The following is an 18,054-nucleotide window of genomic DNA, read 5'->3' as shown; positions in this document are numbered from 1 at the left end:
AAATGTAATACCATAAGGAAATTACTCGTCGAAGAGGAACTTGTTGGCTTGTTGTCCATATTCTGCTGAAAATTGTTTACAGAATTGGCCACAGAATGTACTGAAATATAAAACTGAATTCACTTTCTACTGATTCTACTCTAATTTTGCATCTGAAAGGGAGTAGATCAAAAACTGGACTTGATTGTTGACTCTTAACTTTAATTAATTGGTTTTTCTTATTTACTCATGACGAAGCACACTTTTGATTTTGATAAAGTGTTGAAATTACTGCTTTGACATGAACAAATGACCACACTTAACTAATAAGTTTGCTGCCTGTGTTTTTGAATAAACCCTGAGCAATGTAATGTGGATTTGCATTGACCCTCATCCCAATGCAAACCCTGAGCCGGCCCTTGATCTTAGAACAAATTACTAACAATGTCTCAGTTGCCAGTTCATCTGCACCTGAATTAAAGCAACCGTTTTAGTTATGGGGTCCAATGCTGCATGCGCAGTATTTTATGCTTTGTTTTCTTCCAATTGCTGGACCAGCAGAAAAACAAGAGGAGGCACACGCAAGGTGTTGTTGTGGTATCAGGAAAGGCCCCAATGACTTTGTGTTGACAGCTGAAGTGTTCAGGGATACAGCAGGTCGGTTGTTTTCTCATCATCATTAACACCTTTCATCTGTGGCTATCTGTCATCTTGTTTACCCTTTATAGCGTTTCTTTGTGTTCAAAATGAGATGTTTACCTGGCAAAGTCCTGCCTATCAGGGTTGCTTCCTGTCCCACCAGATCAAAATCTGCAGATTATCAGGAATTGCTGCTTGCAGGACTTTGGGAAGCAGAGTATTCTTATTTCTTTTTTGTACAAAACTAGACACATTTTCAAAAAGCTGAGTTACTTTGGGAACAAATATGCATCAAAGGTACTGTACAATTTGTCTTTTCCTTTGTTTTGTAACTGCTGGCTTTAGATTCCTGTTACAGTTTGTGATCCTGGTATTCAATATTAATTTCGGTGCTGGAACTGAAATCCTATGCCATATTGAAGCTAAATATAAAATTGGCTGTAATTTCTTTCAGGTCTTTTCAACAATCTTTCCGTACTGCTTCAGTGAGCAAAGGAGGACGTGCATCATCAAGAAAAATGTTCTTTGTGGCAGGGGCCAAAAATACAGCAGGATTGGGGGGAGGAAATGAAAGGAGGTAACACGTTTATAGTTCAGGGCTGAAAATTCACTTATAATGCAGAGGTTAAATGGGGTCTGCATGAAATTAAATGTTTATGTCATTTCTACAAGAGCTTTTCAATTATGCTCGCTCCTCATTTTTCATCATCAGATCAATCTACCAGAAATTTCGTGAAGTTGATTTATTGGATAAGAAGAAGACAGTGACAGCTTTAAAGCCTGGAGAAGACAGGGCCATTTTCCTTGGCCTTGGAATGATCCTCTCATCAGTAATGATGTTCTTTGTCCTGGGGATCACCACATTACGCTCCTATGCAGAAAGGTACTAACCTATAATCTCTTTCAACACTTTATAATGGAGATAACTGTGATATTACAGTGCTCTCAACCTGAAAAACAACAAAACTATATATCTGTATGCATACAAACACCATATATGCATGTTTTTTTATTTTATTTTAATGAAATTATTTATTTATTGGCTCATTCGTTGATTCAAACGTCCACAGTGTATGGACAGAAGAGGGTATATGTGTTGTTCTCAACTCCACGGTCACAGCAGACATGAACTGTTCCTACAACTGTGGGTCAGACTGCTGGAGGGTCTCCAAATATCCCTGTCTGCAGGTTTACGTGAGCGTCAATAACACAGGGCGTGTAAGCCGTTTATCTCACAATGAAGAGACCCAGGATGCCAGCTCTGAAGTGAGTATTCAGCCAGAGGGAAAATACGGGGAATTACTGAACCGTTTCAAATGTTTACAGCGGCTGTCAGATGTTGGCCTGGTTATAGATGTACCCTGCTCCGAATGCAGAAAATGTTAGCTGATAGGATTTGGAATTTTTCCTGGTTAAGCTAAAAGTTGATATGCGAAGGGAGATGCATACATTAATGTGAAATAAATGACTGACTAATTGCCCCTCTGTGTCCTTCCTTCTTGTCCTTGTAGTGTTTCTATTTGCCCAGGTGCCAGAAGGACACTTTAGCTATGCACACCATGATTATGAACATCTCTGAGCGGCTGAAGGTCAACCAGCAGGTCCCCTGTTACTACGACCCTAGCGAGCAGCAGGAGGCCGTTCTCCTGACCCGGCTGTATGACCACAGTGTGGTCTTCCACTCGCTGCTCTGGCCCTCCTGCATGTTCACAGGAGGAGCTCTAATCATTGTGATGGTGAAGCTCACACAATACCTCTCCAGACTGTGTGAAGAGATAGGGAAGATCAAGAGGTGAAATGGGTGCAGCAGCTGTGACAGCCAAACATTTGGCAGTTTGGTGATGGACACATGACATGAAAGAGATTGTTTGAGAAGAACAACCTTGCTGTGACCTCTTGCAAACTTACCCCTTAAGCTGAGACATTTGGAACAGCTGACCTTCATTGCGCACTGATGTGACTGTTTATAAAAGTGAACTGAATGTTCCAAGGTGGAAACAGCCACACATGTAACTTGCTGCTATACTGAAATAACTATGGCTGGATTTTGCATGTTGTTATAGCATTGTAAACTGTCCTGTCGTTACATGTTTACAGAGAAATTAATTCTTCCTTTCATCTTAAATAACGGTGTATTATCAGCATTGTTTGCTTAAACATTTATAAGATGCTGTCAGCTTATATTGGAACAGACAAAAGTGTTGTCTTCCCACAAACCAAATTGTCTATGGTTGTGGTTGATAATGTTGAGCAAATATCTCATACTTTCCTGTTTTTTACACACAATTTCATCGATCAACATGCACACATTCATGCTCAAACTAATGCATCCAACTAAAGCTTATCTCAGTAACATAAACAGTTACTTCTTGCTGTCAGTGGGATTTAGCCCAACACTTCATAAAGTGCTCTTCAGACTCTGTGATGCTCCAGCAGTAATAGATGATCATTGCTAATAGGACATTTGTGATTATACATCTGCAAGTCTATTTCAAAAAGTACAAGGAAAAAAAAGAAAGAACATATTTTACACATTTTGAAAACATCTGCCAACATCTGAGCAGTTGAGATTAACACGTGTTACCTTGCTGATCCCTTGTTCCTCTGCCCAAGGCTCACAACTTTACACTGAATCCCATTGAAATGTTATGTGGTTTTAATCATACGCAACAATCACAATGCGCTGTGAAACAAACAAACAGTAAAAAAAAAACAACAACAACAACAACAAAAACAATAAAAAAAGGCATACAGTATGATGCATGAATCCTTTGTTCAGCCTACCACTTCTCTCCCTAACCATACATTACCATGCAGTGCTGCACCACCACACACACTGTTGTAATGTAGCCGGCCATCTGTCGCGTGCGACTGCAGCACGTGTTCATGTGGTGGATGGAGTCTGAGGACGTTTGTCACAAGGTGACACAACAGCCACAACAACAACAACAACAAAAACAAACAAACAAACAAACCACAGTTTGGTGTAAATATGTGGTGTGTCCGTAGCGCAGGACACGCTCGGCGGGTTTCCACGGCAGACTGTAGCCTCACCTGTGGTGCTGTAAGGCCGCAGGACAAAGCCGCTACATTTTCCAATAACACAGGAAATATGGAAATATGTGAGCGGGCCGGGGCATCAGTCCAAACACGCACATGCCGCACGGAGAAGTTGCCCTGGGCTCTACTTATGACTGCTTGTAACAGCACAACAACTTTGGCTCTGTTTTCGTCTTCTTATTTTTTTAATCTCCCTAGTGGCATTTTTAAGGAGCACTTCATCAGCCTTCGGAGGGAGACGAACAAAGCGGTCTCCAGTTAATTCCCCAGCTTCATCTCATGACAAAGTGCCCTGTCCGGCGGCCCGACTCTGTGTGGGAGGGCGCTCTGTGATGATGAGCCTGCTGTTAGCTGACTTCGAGCAGGCTATGTGTGTGGAGCTAGCGTGCTAACAAATTGTGGAGTGTGTTTGTCGGACAGCAAGATGAAGAACACCATGGAGTATCATTCATTTCTTCAACTGCAACCCGTTGAAAACATCAGCGGGAGCTAGGGAGCTCCTTTTCTGCTTAAAAGGCGTGATTGTCCCGACTGCTGGCTCTCGTTGTTTGGATGAACTAAGGTTAGAGCTAGCCTAGCACCTCCGGTTGAGACTTCCACAGCGGGCACGAATGGGACTCACCCTGCTAGCCGCTGCTAATGGCTGTGCTGGGTGACTGGCTTCGTGGCTAACCGGTTGGCGTCGGCTAAACTGACACAGGTAGCGTTTATTTGTTTTTGTCGTGTTTTTTGTGTGTTTACTTCAACTGTTATCCGAAATAGCTAGCCGGCCGCTCGTCCTACAAGCTGTCTGGTCGCACCCCAACAGTGCAGTACGGCCAGACTAACATTAGCTCGGATATGAGTTGAGGTTTTCACATTTCGAATGACATTGATCTGCTTAGTGAACCTGGCTAGCATGGTGAGCTAGCAAGGCAAGAAAGAAATGACACCTAATTTTAACCCCACCAAGCAGCGATACAACCCTGAGACGAGTCGAAGTTACAGTCTAACATGGGCTAAAAGCTAAACCCAAGCCGTGTTAGCCACACCAAACTAATATAGGGGTCATGTTTGTTAGCTAACGAGTTTGTTTACATGTCGACACCACGGGGCATTAATCAGTTTATTGCCCCTCTTTTTCTTGGCAGAAGTTATTTTACCACTAATATTTTCAACCAAAATAAGGAAGTTAAAATCGTTTTTCTGCCCAATCCTTTTATAAGTATTAATAGCCGACATGAACGTAGATACAAACAATGGGATATATAAATAAACCAACACAGTAACACCTTTATTTGAAAGTTATATAAATGTGTTGCCATTGTTGGTCAAATTGCACACATGTGCAGTGTGATGATTAAAATAAAAACACTAAAGCAGCAGCACAGTGGCCCTTGCTCTGCACTTTAATTACAGACTTTGGGTGCAACTTTTGTAAATCCGTGTGAAACTGTGATACCATTAGAAGTGTTTATTCAACACAATTTATATTCATTCTTACCAGCTCTTTTCCGATGTACCTCTAACACAGCTGAAGCCAGATATTTACCACAAACACTTTGTATAATTCTGAACCAGTCAGTGGGTTTTATATAATTCTCTATTTTCCTCTTTTCTCACAGTTGGTTGACATCGCTGATAATTACCAGCCTCAGAAAAGAGCAGATTTGTTGGCACCACCATGCCTCCCAGGCCCTCCTCAGGAGAACTATGGGGAATGCACTTGATGCCCCCCAGCATCCTAGTGGACTGCCTTCTGCCAAATGGCATGATTCTCACATTGGAGTGCCTCCGGGAAGCCACACTGATCACAGTCAAGCATGAGCTTTTCAAAGAAGCCAGGAAGTACCCTCTTTACCATCTGCTGCAGGAGGAGAGCTCCTACATCTTTGTCAGTGTCACTCAGGAGGCAGAACGGGAAGAGTTTTATGATGAGACCAGGAGGCTGTGCGATCTTAGGCTCTTCCAGGCCTTCCTCAAAGTTATTGAGCCAGTGGGCAACAGAGAGGAGAAAATTCTCAACAGAGAAATTGGTAAGATCCTTGACTTCTAATGCAGTCATAAATCAATCAGATATATTACACAGTAATGGACTCTATAACTGATGTCAGCCTCTGCAATAACATTACCCACAGTGCAGAGAATGAACATAATACTGTTAGGTTTAACTGACTGGTCACAACATGTATTGCATAACAATGCAATTGAACTGTTATGCATCTTAAAACATTTTGAGGTGAAAGGACTGACATCGAATATTTATTAATCCCCTGTTTCACCTTGTAGGTTTTGCTATTGGAATGCCTATATGTGAGTTTGAATTGGTGAAAGACTCAGAAGTGCAGGACTTCAGAAGGAATATTTTGAACGTTTGCAAAGAAGCTGTGGATCTCAGAGACAGTAATGGACCGCACAGTAGAGCTTTGTATGTATACCCTCCCAATGTAGAGTCTTCAGCAGAACTTCCCAGGCACATCTATAACAAGCTTGATAAAGGTAATGTTAACCTGGGAGCTTGACAGCAAGTGCTCACTGAATGAAAAAATTTAATAAAAAAAATAGATCTACATATACTCTATTTTACAAACATTTATTTGTTTCCTCTTTCTCTGTCTGTAAAATTTTCTTTCCTTCAGGTCAAATTATTGTGGTCATTTGGGTAATTGTGTCACCCAGCAATGACAAACAGAAATATACTTTGAAGATCAACCATGATTATGTGCCAGAGCAGGTTATCGCAGAAGCTATTCGAAAGAAGACACGCAGCATGCTGCTCTCCCAGGAGCAGCTAAAAATGTGTGTGCAGGAGTATCAGGGAAAGTACATCCTCAAAGTCTGCGGCTGTGATGAGTACTTACTGGAGAAATACCCTCTGAGTCAGTACAAGGTAATCTAGTTTAATCTCAATTTAGTTGCATCTGATTTTATTGTACTTCAAGGAGCGAGAGATCCACTTCACATTAATGTATCATCCAGTTCCATTGGGATTGACATTTATGACGTGAAATTAAATTTCTGAAAAAATGTGCTGCCTCAAGAGCAGACCAAACATATCACAGGATATCAGATGCAAATTGCTGAATGTTTCTGTTATTGTTGAGTTCTAATTGTAAAATCCAATAGTTTACATGTTGATAAGCCAAATAATTGTATGAATGCCTTCAAAATGTCAAACAGAATGAATGGTTTCCAAATGTCACAGTCACAGCTACTTCCAAATGTCACATTGTCTGTCCTCAACAGTATGTGCGCAGCTGTATCATGCTGGGACGGATGCCCAACTTGATGCTAATGGCAAAAGACAGCCTGTATTCCCAGCTGCCCATGGACAACTTCACCATGCCATCATATGCAAGGCGAATATCCACAGCAACACCCTACATGAACGGGGAGACGGCCACGAAGGCTCTGTGGACTATAAATGGGACGCTGAGGATCAGGATACTGTGTGCCACTTATGTTAATGTCAATATCAGAGACATTGACAAGGTAGAAATTCTCTACATCAGTCTGCAGCTGAACCTACCTTGCCTTTTTGTTTATAAACATTCTAAAGCAAAATCTTCCATCTCCAGTAGCTTCGAGTTTATCTGGACACAGTGCTCATCGCTCCCTATAATCAGAATATAGTGACAAATAACCTTATCACTGATTTGATGAGGCTATAAATACATTGTTAGATCAGATTAGATTCAATTTTGTTATTGAAAAATACAGGTAGTCAAACAATGAAATTATGTTTACTATCCAATCTGAAGTGCATATGTACATACATATGCAATATTTACATGTGATGCAATACATTCTTATTCTTTCTTGGGATTGCTCTAGATCTATGTCAGGACTGGTATATACCATGGTGGAGAGCAGTTGTGTGACAATGTCAACACCCAGCGCGTTCCCTGTTCAAACCCCAGGTAGAGCACAATGAATATTGTTTTATACTCAGCTGTGCCACTGTAAGGGTTTTAGTTATGGTAATGGTTGTTTCCTAATTTATTTCAGGTGGAATGAGTGGCTTAACTACGACATGTACATTCCGGACATCCCTCGTGCTGCTCGGCTCTGTCTCTCCATCTGCTCTGTGAAAGGAAGGAAAGGAGCTAAAGAGGTTAGCAGTGAAATGCTGAAATGTGATATTAAAGTTATAACACTTTAAGATTTCAGTATTGATTTATTTAGTGACATCACCATTTAATGTTGTATCTGTACGATGCAGATAAACTCATAGCATGGTGATAAAGTAAAAAGTTAATCAGTAATACAATACGTAACACGATAGCAGGCACAGAATAAAGCTGGCTGGCTATCTCACTAAGGAGTTGGAGGTGTGAAGCCTGTCGCTCTTCAGCTACTTCTATTGCCCCATTACTCCAATTTAAAACTGATAGACTTAAAAAGGAGCTGAGAAGAAAAGGAAGATGTCATGCTTTTTTTTGATACATTTGTGATGTGTGTTTTGTCGACTGCTTCACAGTATGGGCACTCAGCTGGAAGCTTTTAAAGTGAAGAAGTCATACTTGTTGTTTAAGCATTATCAGTATCGCTTAAGTTATTTTAATGGTTTCGTTTTAAAATAGTGGAATCTCAAGGCAGAAAATATTGCCTTGAGATTCTAATGTATTTAAATATAAAAAATGTCTGTCTACACAGTTAACAGTCAGTTAATGTTGGCACAAGATTAAACAGCTTGTGTTCCACACTGCACCTGTCTGTTTCATAGCCTTGAGCTGTTGCCCAATAAATCGTCTTCACATGCATCAACCTACTGGTATTTTCCTGTAGGAGCACTGTCCCCTCGCCTGGGGCAACATCAACCTGTTTGACTACACCCACACACTAGTAGCAGGAAAGATGGCTCTCAACCTGTGGCCTGTCCCACATGGCCTGGAGGACCTGCTCAACCCTATTGGTGTCACAGGCTCTAACCCCAACAAGGTGAACAGCAAATGCCAGCGTTCTAAACATAATGTTCACTCACTGTGATGCTACCCAGGAAATGTTTTTTTGTTAAGATAAAATGTGTTCATAAAATAACAACATATTACATTTTAATAGAACTAATATACACAGAGTATCACAGAAGGCCTACCATGAAAGATAAGGAAGACAGAATTAAACCTAAAACTTTTTCTCATTATTTTGAGTTAAATAAATATGTAAAATGTTTCTATTTGCTATTGATCTTCCATAAACTTCATTGAGGAGCTGGTGACAATCTGTAGGGTTTCAGAACTGTTTTCAAGCCACCTTGATTTAAGCAACCGCTTTGTCAGAGGCGCCTTTATTTGATTACATTAAACATTCCACAACTTAACCTTTCCAACCCTTTCTGAACATTCAGGAAACCCCTTGTCTTGAGCTGGAGTTCGACCATTTCAGTTGCCCTGTCAAGTTCCCTGATATGACCACAATTGAGGACCATGCAAACTGGAATATATCAAGAGAGCTCGGCTTTAACTACTGCCATACTGGTTTGGTAGGTTAACATACATTTGTTTTTTGTAATGCCTTTGTCTCATTCTTCAGGTTGATCATAAGATCTGACTTTATATCTGGGCACCTGGCACATTGTGGTTGACTCACATTACAGAGGAGGGATATCACTACTTTATTCGCATAAGAAATTTATGTGACGTGCGTCCCTGTAAAACAGTTTATTTATCTGTTAATAAACTGTATTTCATATGATGTTATAGAGTAACAGACTTGCACGTGATAACCCAGTGACCGACAGTGACAATGATCAGTTACGGCAAGTGTGCAACAGAGACCCACTGTCTGAAATCACTGAGCAGGAGAAAGACTTTCTATGGAGACACAGGTATTCTGTCGTAACCTCTCTTCATCAAAAGAATTACATGTCACTCTAATTGCTACTGATTATATAATTAGAAGTAGTAATTTAAACCCAGTTAATTTTTATCTGCTGTTCTAGGCACGACTGTGTCAATATGCCAGAGATTCTTCCCAAAATCCTCTTGGCTGTGAAATGGAACTCCAGAGATGAGGTTGCACAGGTAAGCTTAGGTTTCTACAGCTGACACACCTTTATTTTGAAGGGCATCACATGGTTTGATAGCATTGTCCTGATCTTGGTCTTTATACTAATTCAGTTTTGCTGAATCACAGATGATGCATATCTGTAGTCAGTGTGTGCTTGTTTTTCATTTCAGATGTATTGCCTTCTGAAGGACTGGCCTGCTATTAAGCCAGAACAAGCCATGGAGTTGCTGGATTGCAACTTCCCTGACCCGATGATCAGAGAATTTGCCGTGAAGTGCCTTGAGAAATACCTAACGGATGACAAACTTTCTCAGTACCTCATTCAATTAGTTCAGGTACATTGCAATTTTATTTTGTTGTGCTATAATTGTCTATTAGTAAATAGTGTAAATTATGGCAAGTTGTTTCAACTTGATGTAATGTTACAAGGGTTTTTAAACTAATTGTGGTATTTTCTTTGTTTTCTATGCTTGTATCCAGGTTCTAAAGTATGAGCAGTACCTTGATAACCCACTTGCTCGCTTCCTCCTGAAAAAGGCATTAACCAATCAGAGGATAGGACATTTCTTCTTCTGGCATTTAAAGTGAGTTAATTTATACATCTTTTTCTGCAAGTTTTGAGACTGTTCTTATGTAGATTGACGTTTGAAATTCTCTTTCAAAAATCAAATAAACTGTCCCAGATTGTACTGAGAGTTCCCTGGTTATATGTAAGCCTCTGCCTGGGCACTCTACAAGGTTTTGTTTTTTTTTCCCTCCTTGCTTCCATGCGCTTAGGTCAGAGATGCACAACAAGACGGTGAGCCAGCGATTTGGCCTGCTGCTGGAGTCATACTGCCGAGCCTGTGGCATGTATTTGAAGCACTTGAGCAGACAGGTTGAGGCCATGGAGAAACTCATCAATCTCACTGACCTCCTCAAACAGGAGAAAAAAGATGAGGCACAGAAGGTAATCTAACAGTTGACAGCTGTTAATTTTAATCCTCTGGTTTAATCTCGACAGCATCTGGACTGATCTGGCCAGAGAGCCAGATGCCTCAATGAAGTAGAGCTGTCAGTTTGACTGAAGCTGAATATATTTCAGCCAAACCAGGGTGATATATCTTGAGAAAAAATTTATCCATCCATACAGGAATATCCAAAATAAAGTTGTGCTTACTGACCTCTGACCACTGTGCTCAAAAATCTGTCAATGTTTTAGTGCGACTTCGGTAAGTGACAAAGCCGCTCCGCTTGATGTCGGAGCATTCCCAGCTGACACAGGGACGTTGTATTAACGTTGGTCCTTGGTTGGATTTGGGTTGCAATGGCAGACAACATTAGATAACTAATTATGTAGTGCTGGCAAACAACCATCATCCAACATTTAGTCAAATGTACTTTACTATAATTAGACGTCAAGCCAATGTTAGGTTTTTAACGTAAACCCAATTATTCAAATCCATATCATAATCCAATTATAATCAAATGTTGAGAGACAACGTTCTTCCAACGTCACACTAACTTCAGGTGTTTGCTATCGCTGGCAACGATAAACCAGAGAACAGTACGCAGTACGCTTACCTACGCCACTTTTGTAATATCGATACGTGATGTGTTTTGCTTTTATATACGTTTTATCATGCGCCTTACATATGAAAATAGAGCCGTTCATTGATATTGCGCCTTATAATGCAGTGCGCCTTATGGTCCACAAAATACGGTATTATTATTACAGTCATATGCTGTTTCGCCCCTTTTGATTTTATTCATTCATTCATCCTCTAATGCTTATGGGTTTCCGGTTCGCGGGAGGTGCTGGAGCTGGTCACCCTGGACAGGTCACCAGTCCATCACAGGGCCAACACACAGTGACAGAAAGAGACCAACAACCACTCACACTCGCACTCAGACCTGCTGAGAATTTAGAGTCACCAATTAACCCAAACATGATGTCTTTGGATGCTGGGAGGAAACTGGAGTACTTGGAGGAAACTCACACAGACAGGGGGAGAACATCCAAACTCCACATAGAAAGGCTTCTTGATTTTATGTTGCTGACAATTAAAGTAGACACTTCTTTTGGATGTTTCAAAATAAAAGCCTGAATTGCTGGAACCGTTCACAAAGAAAGAAAAACTTTTACTTACATTTGGATAAAACTGCAAATGCAAATTTATATGCTTATTGAAAACAGGTTACTACTTATTAAAATGCTCAGATCTCATCACAACTCAAGAGAAAATAGAACGAAGGAAAGCTAAAAAATTCCACTGGACTGTTGACGATTAAAGCAAAATAATTTGGACGTGTCCAATTAATAATTCATAGACTAATCAATCATTCAAAATTTAATAATTTTAACCACCAAACAAAATAAGCAAACTGAAAAAATGTGAAATTTGAAAACTGACTCATTAATTCTAAATACTACCTGATCACAGACTGGTGTCTGAGGAAATTGGTGTGCAACCATTCATAGACTGAACATAGAACTTTCTACGCTGTGGTTTTTAGATCAGCCAAACACTTAAACTAATATTACTTTTTAATGTCATTAGGTGCATACCTGAAATTCCAGCCACCAGAGGGTGCATGCCATTACCCAAAACCCTTTTTTGAAGCAGCATTACCTCATTGAGAGATGTGAATTACTTTCCTGAGGAAAAGCAGGAGTAGCAGTGTTTGTACATATTAATCAGGCTGGCCTAATCATCCACCTAACTAAAAACCAGTTTACCAATAACTGATATATTTGTTATTTCTTATTAGGTGCAAATGAAGTTTCTAGTGGAGCAGATGAGAAGGCCTGACTACATGGATGCACTGCAGAACTTCACCTCCCCACTGAATCCAGCACATCAGCTGGGAAACCTCCGGTATGCCAGCACTCACTTATCTAACTCTCTTCTCTTAAATGGTAAAACATTTATGTCAGGTGTTGCCTTTACATTCATAAAAATGATTTTATATTTAGAAGAGTGACAAAAAATTACTTGCTGCTCATTTTACAGTGAGCCCACTTGTCATCAATGTGTTAGGATTCACTAATGTACATATTGGAACAATAATTTCTCAGGATTTAGTGCCTTCATTTCTGTCATATTTCATCCTCTTAAAACATATCCTTAGGTTGCCACAGTGGCTCACCTGGTGGAGATAATACCACAGAAGCTTAGTCCCTGGTTTGAGTCGGCCTGTAGCTAATTTGCTGTGTGCCATTCTCTTTCCCATTAACTTTCTCTTTTCTCTCTCACGGTGCCATAAATGCAAAAAAATACCACCTGTCTCTTTTTCAGCCTTGAAGAATGCAGAATGATGTCATCAGCCAAGCGACCACTATGGCTAAACTGGGAAAATCCAGATATGATGTCAGAGCTACTCTTTCAGAACAATGAAATCATCTTCAAAAATGGAGATGGTGAGTTGTCTGTGTGTTTTCTTTTTTCTATCTGTTTTCTATTTCTCTACTTCAAAGATTTGAAAATGATCCTGCTGTGCATATAACATAATATAGTCGAAGCCTGTAGGGCATATAGTGGTACACAAAAACATAAGCTCATCTGTGCTTTTGACATAGAATTCAAAAAGAAGTCATCATGTTATTTGAATCACTTAGTTACTTTTACTTTAGCTGTTTGTGGACTTTGCTGCACCATTTTTGACCAAAATGACTTTGACAGCTCTGCACCATACTGCATCATGGAATTGATCAAAGAGCAGCTAAGCAGCTAATATTCTCCTCACTGTCATCCACCTCCTTGTCTCCATTTGCCTCTGCAGATCTGAGGCAGGACATGCTGACGTTGCAGATCATTAGGATAATGGAGAACATCTGGCAGAACCAAGGCCTTGATCTCAGGTAGGCTCTTCAGTTGACCATGACAGAGAGGATGCAAGTACACATTAGCAGGTGCTGGACCTTTCATGTTCTGCACTCCATGCTCAAATGCAGATTCGTGCCAGCCACCTCAGGTAATTTGAAATAAGGCCCATCATCTCTCTAGATATTCTCTCTCTGTCCTTTGATAGAATGCTGCCATACGGTTGCCTGTCTATTGGGGACTGTGTAGGTTTAATCGAAGTGGTGAGGAACTCGCACACTATCATGCAGATCCAGTGTAAAGGAGGCCTAAAGGGGGCGTTGCAGTTCAACAGCCATACACTGCATCAGTGGCTCAAGGATAAGAACAAAGGAGAGATGTGAGTGGCTAAAATAATAATGCATATAGTCTCTCTGCTCTTTTGTGTGATGTAGAGGTTGATTTGATTATAATATTTTTTCTAATTCTATGATGACTTAAATAAGTTTCTCTCTCTTTTTTTTTTTTTTTTATTATAGTACATACAGTTAATGCTTCCTCTCTGAGCCAAAATATTTTCTATTTGTTTGATTTTTCAGGTATGACCAGGCCATAGATCTGTTCACACGCTCATGTGCAGGCTACTGTGTAGCAACATTTATCCTGGGCATAGGGGACCGACACAATAGCAACATTATGGTCAAAGATGATGGTCAGGTAAGGATTACATTTGATGACCTGTCTGTTATATATACATGGTTTCTTCTGCCTCTATGATTTTTTTTTTTTTCCTCTTTCTGCTTATTTTTACTATTTGGTGTTGCCACAAGTCACCTCCAAGAATTGCATGGTTGTTTTTACACTGGAAGCCTTCCCTTTGGCAACCCTCCCCATTTATCCAGGCTTAGGACCGGCACAAGCCTACCACTGGTTTTACTCTGTGGGTAGGGTTTGAATCCGGAGCCTCTACATGCATGCACGCTACCACTGAGCTATGTCCCCAGTTCTCCTGTCTTTTTGATAATTACTTTAATTTGTCACTTCTTTTCACAGCTGTTCCACATAGACTTCGGCCATTTCCTTGACCACAAAAAGAAGAAGTTTGGCTACAAGAGAGAACGAGTCCCCTTTGTGCTGACACAGGACTTCTTAATTGTCATTAGTAAAGGAACTCAAGAGTGCACTAAAACAAGGGAATTTGAAAGGTAACGACAGCAATCGAAATGTCTGTTATTTTTAGATGAAAGAAAAATTATCCATGACTTTGTAAATCCAAACCAAGGTAAATGAGGTGTTAAGCTGCTTTCATGGTCACACGAGATTGATGTTTCATTTCTTTGCTGTGGCTGAACTACCCATTTGACCCTACTCTTATGTTATTGTTTTCTCTGTTTATGAATGTTTCCATCCTATTTTGATAACTTTTTTCCCCCCATCTTTTGCCTCCCAGGTTCCAGGAGATGTGTTACAAAGCGTACCTGGCAATCCGGCAGCATGCCAACCTCTTCATCAACCTCTTCTCCATGATGCTGGGCTCAGGGATGCCTGAGCTCCAGTCATTTGATGATATTGCTTACATCAGGAAGACTCTGGCCCTGGACAAGTCGGAGCAGGAAGCCCTGGATTACTTCATGAAGCAAATGAATGATGCTCACCATGGCGGCTGGACTACCAAGATGGACTGGATCTTTCACACAATTCGCCAGCATGCCATGAACTAAACTGGCAATTAAGGAAAAAGAAGAATAAAGGACTGTGTCACAACAGCACATTAATAACCAAATGGATAGTGAGAAGAGAGCGAGGTATTTTTCCTTAAACACAGCGAAGCCTGGTTAATATTTATGCCAGCGTATGACTCTGAAACATTACCTGCCAGTGCACCACAAAATAACAGTGCTCAGAGGGGCCTATTTCAGGGACATATTGCCGAAATGCTCTTGTGCTCACAGGTGTCTGAATTTCTTCTCCCTGCGTTATGAAGTTGAGAAGGCAGGGTGGAGTTATAGTTCAGATATCTTCTATCATAGGAAGTTAGTATAATGGACCTTGACTACATTGGCCTGTGACATGTGATCAAGATATGGACAAAATTTTATTTTTGTTATTTTTTGAAATACCTTTCTAAACATCTACAGCCATCAGCATTAAGAAAGGAACATCATGAAGTGGTGTACCTTGAGCACAGCCAGCGATAAACTGACAAAGATGGAGCTAGGGGACATACTGGTGCACACAACCAAGCCAGCTGAGAAACAAGGACAGACATTTGGAGGGTGCCCTCAAAGTCATCTTTTCCTTTATAATCTTAAAAACAATCACCAAGACACTAAGTACCTGACTGACAGATTACATGTTGAGGAAAACTTTTCTCTAAACTTCTGCACCTGAAATCACAAGTTATTTGTAGCTGACAGATGACTTGCCCTCAGTTTAGAAAATGCGCCACACCAGATAACTGACTTTTGTACAGCGGTATAGCCACAGACTTGTATGCATTCAGTGCACATATTCCTTTTTGAGTTTATTTTCTACTGAGCCAAAGTACTAGATGTGTAACCCCACTACTCAGCAGTCTTATTGTAAAAAAGAAAAGAAAAGAAAAAAGACAAAAAAATGTCACTACTATTCCAAGTCTCATGTACTCATAGCACTGATCTCTGCAGTATTTGTTCTTGTTTTGTCTATCAGTATTATTCTGTCAGCTGTAGAGGCACAAATGTCCATCATGGACCCCATGCAGTTTTAACACAGATGGACTACATGGCCCTGCTGTATAGCATGTTATTGTTACTCTTTGTTATTAAGCTGATAAAGGCTAAAAAAAACACAGAGGGAAAGGTTGCATAGTGTTCCTTTTGTGTGCTGAGCTGTTACACTATGCAAGTAAGTTGTGATCCTAATATGTACTGTATACTGCAAGAAAAAAAAGGTGAGAAATTGATGTCAAGGCAAAGAGCGGAACACATCTCCCCTGACATGCTCACACAGAGAAGTGTGTCGGTGAACTCTGTACAGACAGTACATGGAAGAAAAAAAAATATGCACAATGCTGCACTGTATGTAACAGTACCGTCTACTTCTTCCCAACAACAAGAACTGTGAGAAATGCCTTTCTGCCCTGCCTTTTGCTTCTCCTTACCAGGCTTCTATGTGGAGCTTCAGTTTAAACCACCAGGAAATAGTTTAAACGATGACCCTTTCCTTATTCTCATCTGCAGATAAATTAAAACTCTTGCCTCACAATTCACCATGTGGTTCTGGACATCCAGGTGAAGAAAACAAACCCAAGTGAATTTTTTTTTAAAACCTTCCAAGTGTCTTCTTCCCTTCTCTTTCCTATGATTGTCACCTTCATGTGTGGAAGAATAGTCTGTGCAGTGTTGCTCACTGCATAGACACATATGTAAGAGGTCAGTAAATGTTCTAGCTTAACCAAATGATACCCAACAGGGCGGTTTCCTGTACACTGTCTGAAAGTAGAAATTTAGTTTGCTTCTCATGTTTTTAAAAAAATGCTCAGGAAACCGATCCTACCAACACGCATGTGCTCTGTACAGGATACAGAGCAATGGGCTGGACCCAAATGGAGAAAACTAGACCCCGTACACTTAATGGAAGAGTTATGATGCTTTTTCCCTTTGTATTTGTCATGGTTGTTTTCTTTCTCATACTGCATTATGCATGAGGTCCTCAAATATCTGCTTTTTTTTTTGTTGTTGTTGTTGTTGTTTGACCTGATGTTGTTTACTTGAATTTCCTGTATAGAAATAATCATGTTACTTGTGTGGGGTACATCCAAGTCAAAATGAAGGTAACGGATACTCATACTGCTACTGCGTGTGCAAATGCTTTCCTTGAATAACTACAGAGGTAATATATTTTTGTATTTTTAAATGTAAGCAAACTCAAATATGTAACTGCTAACCAAAAAAAAGGGAGGAATCTTGCCTAACGTGCACCATCCTCATACAAAACCCAGTCGACAGCTTCTAATTGTTGAAACGCAATGAATGACAAAGGAGAGATGAGTACGTGAATGAAGGACAAGGACTTGATGCTTTTGTAAGTGTATGAGCTTCATGTCAGATGGAGATCTGTTGCCCCAATTAGAAGTCTGTAAGCACAAAAAGGAGGAAGAAGCTACCCTGCATGTTTTAAAGAGAATCAGATTCATATATTAGTTATCTATCTGTATATATCACAACCCTCTTCAAATATTTGTTTTTGTCATCCACATGTGGAACTGTATACATTCATTTATTGTACTGTTGAATAAAAACATTTCTCCCTATCTAGATAGTGTGAAACAATGTAATTAAATAATTTATCAAAATGTCTGTACATCAAAATTTTCCTTCATAATCAGAGCTGACGGAGCAGAACAAGGCTCGCACTCAAGACACGCAATCAATTCAAAAGTAATTTTTTCTCAGTCTCACCCTAGAAACTATACTAAATAAACTCAAGTGGGCCATTGTATATAAAACTTGTACGACAACCATTAAAAAGACTTTGAGGTTATCTTAGTCTGGTTTTTACTGGTACCCCAGAGGTTCATCCCTGCACCCCTTATGCATTATCAACACTGGAACTGAACTGTAGG

The 18,054-nt window shown here is 40.2% G+C and overlaps 2 protein-coding genes across 2 annotated transcripts; both read left to right on the top strand.

Moving 5' to 3' along the window:
- The first annotated feature begins 797 nt into the window (after positions 1–797).
- kcnmb2a (potassium large conductance calcium-activated channel, subfamily M, beta member 2a) lies at positions 798–2,414 on the top strand. The gene is made up of 5 exons (XM_029525523.1): positions 798–915; positions 1,073–1,195; positions 1,331–1,501; positions 1,689–1,884; positions 2,130–2,414. The coding sequence occupies exons 1-5, from the start codon at positions 905–907 to the stop codon at positions 2,412–2,414; spliced, it is 786 nt and encodes a 261-aa protein (XP_029381383.1). The 5' UTR covers positions 798–904.
- A 1,498-nt stretch (positions 2,415–3,912) lies between these two features.
- LOC115057907 (phosphatidylinositol 4,5-bisphosphate 3-kinase catalytic subunit alpha isoform) lies at positions 3,913–17,895 on the top strand. Its single transcript, XM_029525159.1, has 21 exons — positions 3,913–4,378; positions 5,283–5,693; positions 5,947–6,156; positions 6,297–6,547; positions 6,904–7,149; positions 7,492–7,577; positions 7,666–7,771; positions 8,446–8,598; positions 9,005–9,139; positions 9,360–9,484; positions 9,599–9,680; positions 9,837–10,001; positions 10,147–10,250; positions 10,444–10,615; positions 12,418–12,524; positions 12,945–13,066; positions 13,429–13,507; positions 13,678–13,848; positions 14,048–14,165; positions 14,502–14,653; positions 14,899–17,895. Exons 2-21 carry the CDS (start codon positions 5,342–5,344, stop codon positions 15,167–15,169), a joined length of 3,207 nt encoding a protein of 1,068 aa, XP_029381019.1. The 5' UTR covers positions 3,913–4,378; positions 5,283–5,341; the 3' UTR covers positions 15,170–17,895.
- The last annotated feature ends 159 nt before the right edge of the window (positions 17,896–18,054 follow it).

This window comes from Echeneis naucrates, chromosome 17 (genome assembly GCF_900963305.1).
Source record: "Echeneis naucrates chromosome 17, fEcheNa1.1, whole genome shotgun sequence".
NCBI lineage: Eukaryota > Metazoa > Chordata > Actinopteri > Carangiformes > Echeneidae > Echeneis > Echeneis naucrates.
The sequence above is the reverse complement of the archived record's forward strand: the minus strand, read 5'-3'. Positions and strand labels throughout refer to the sequence as shown.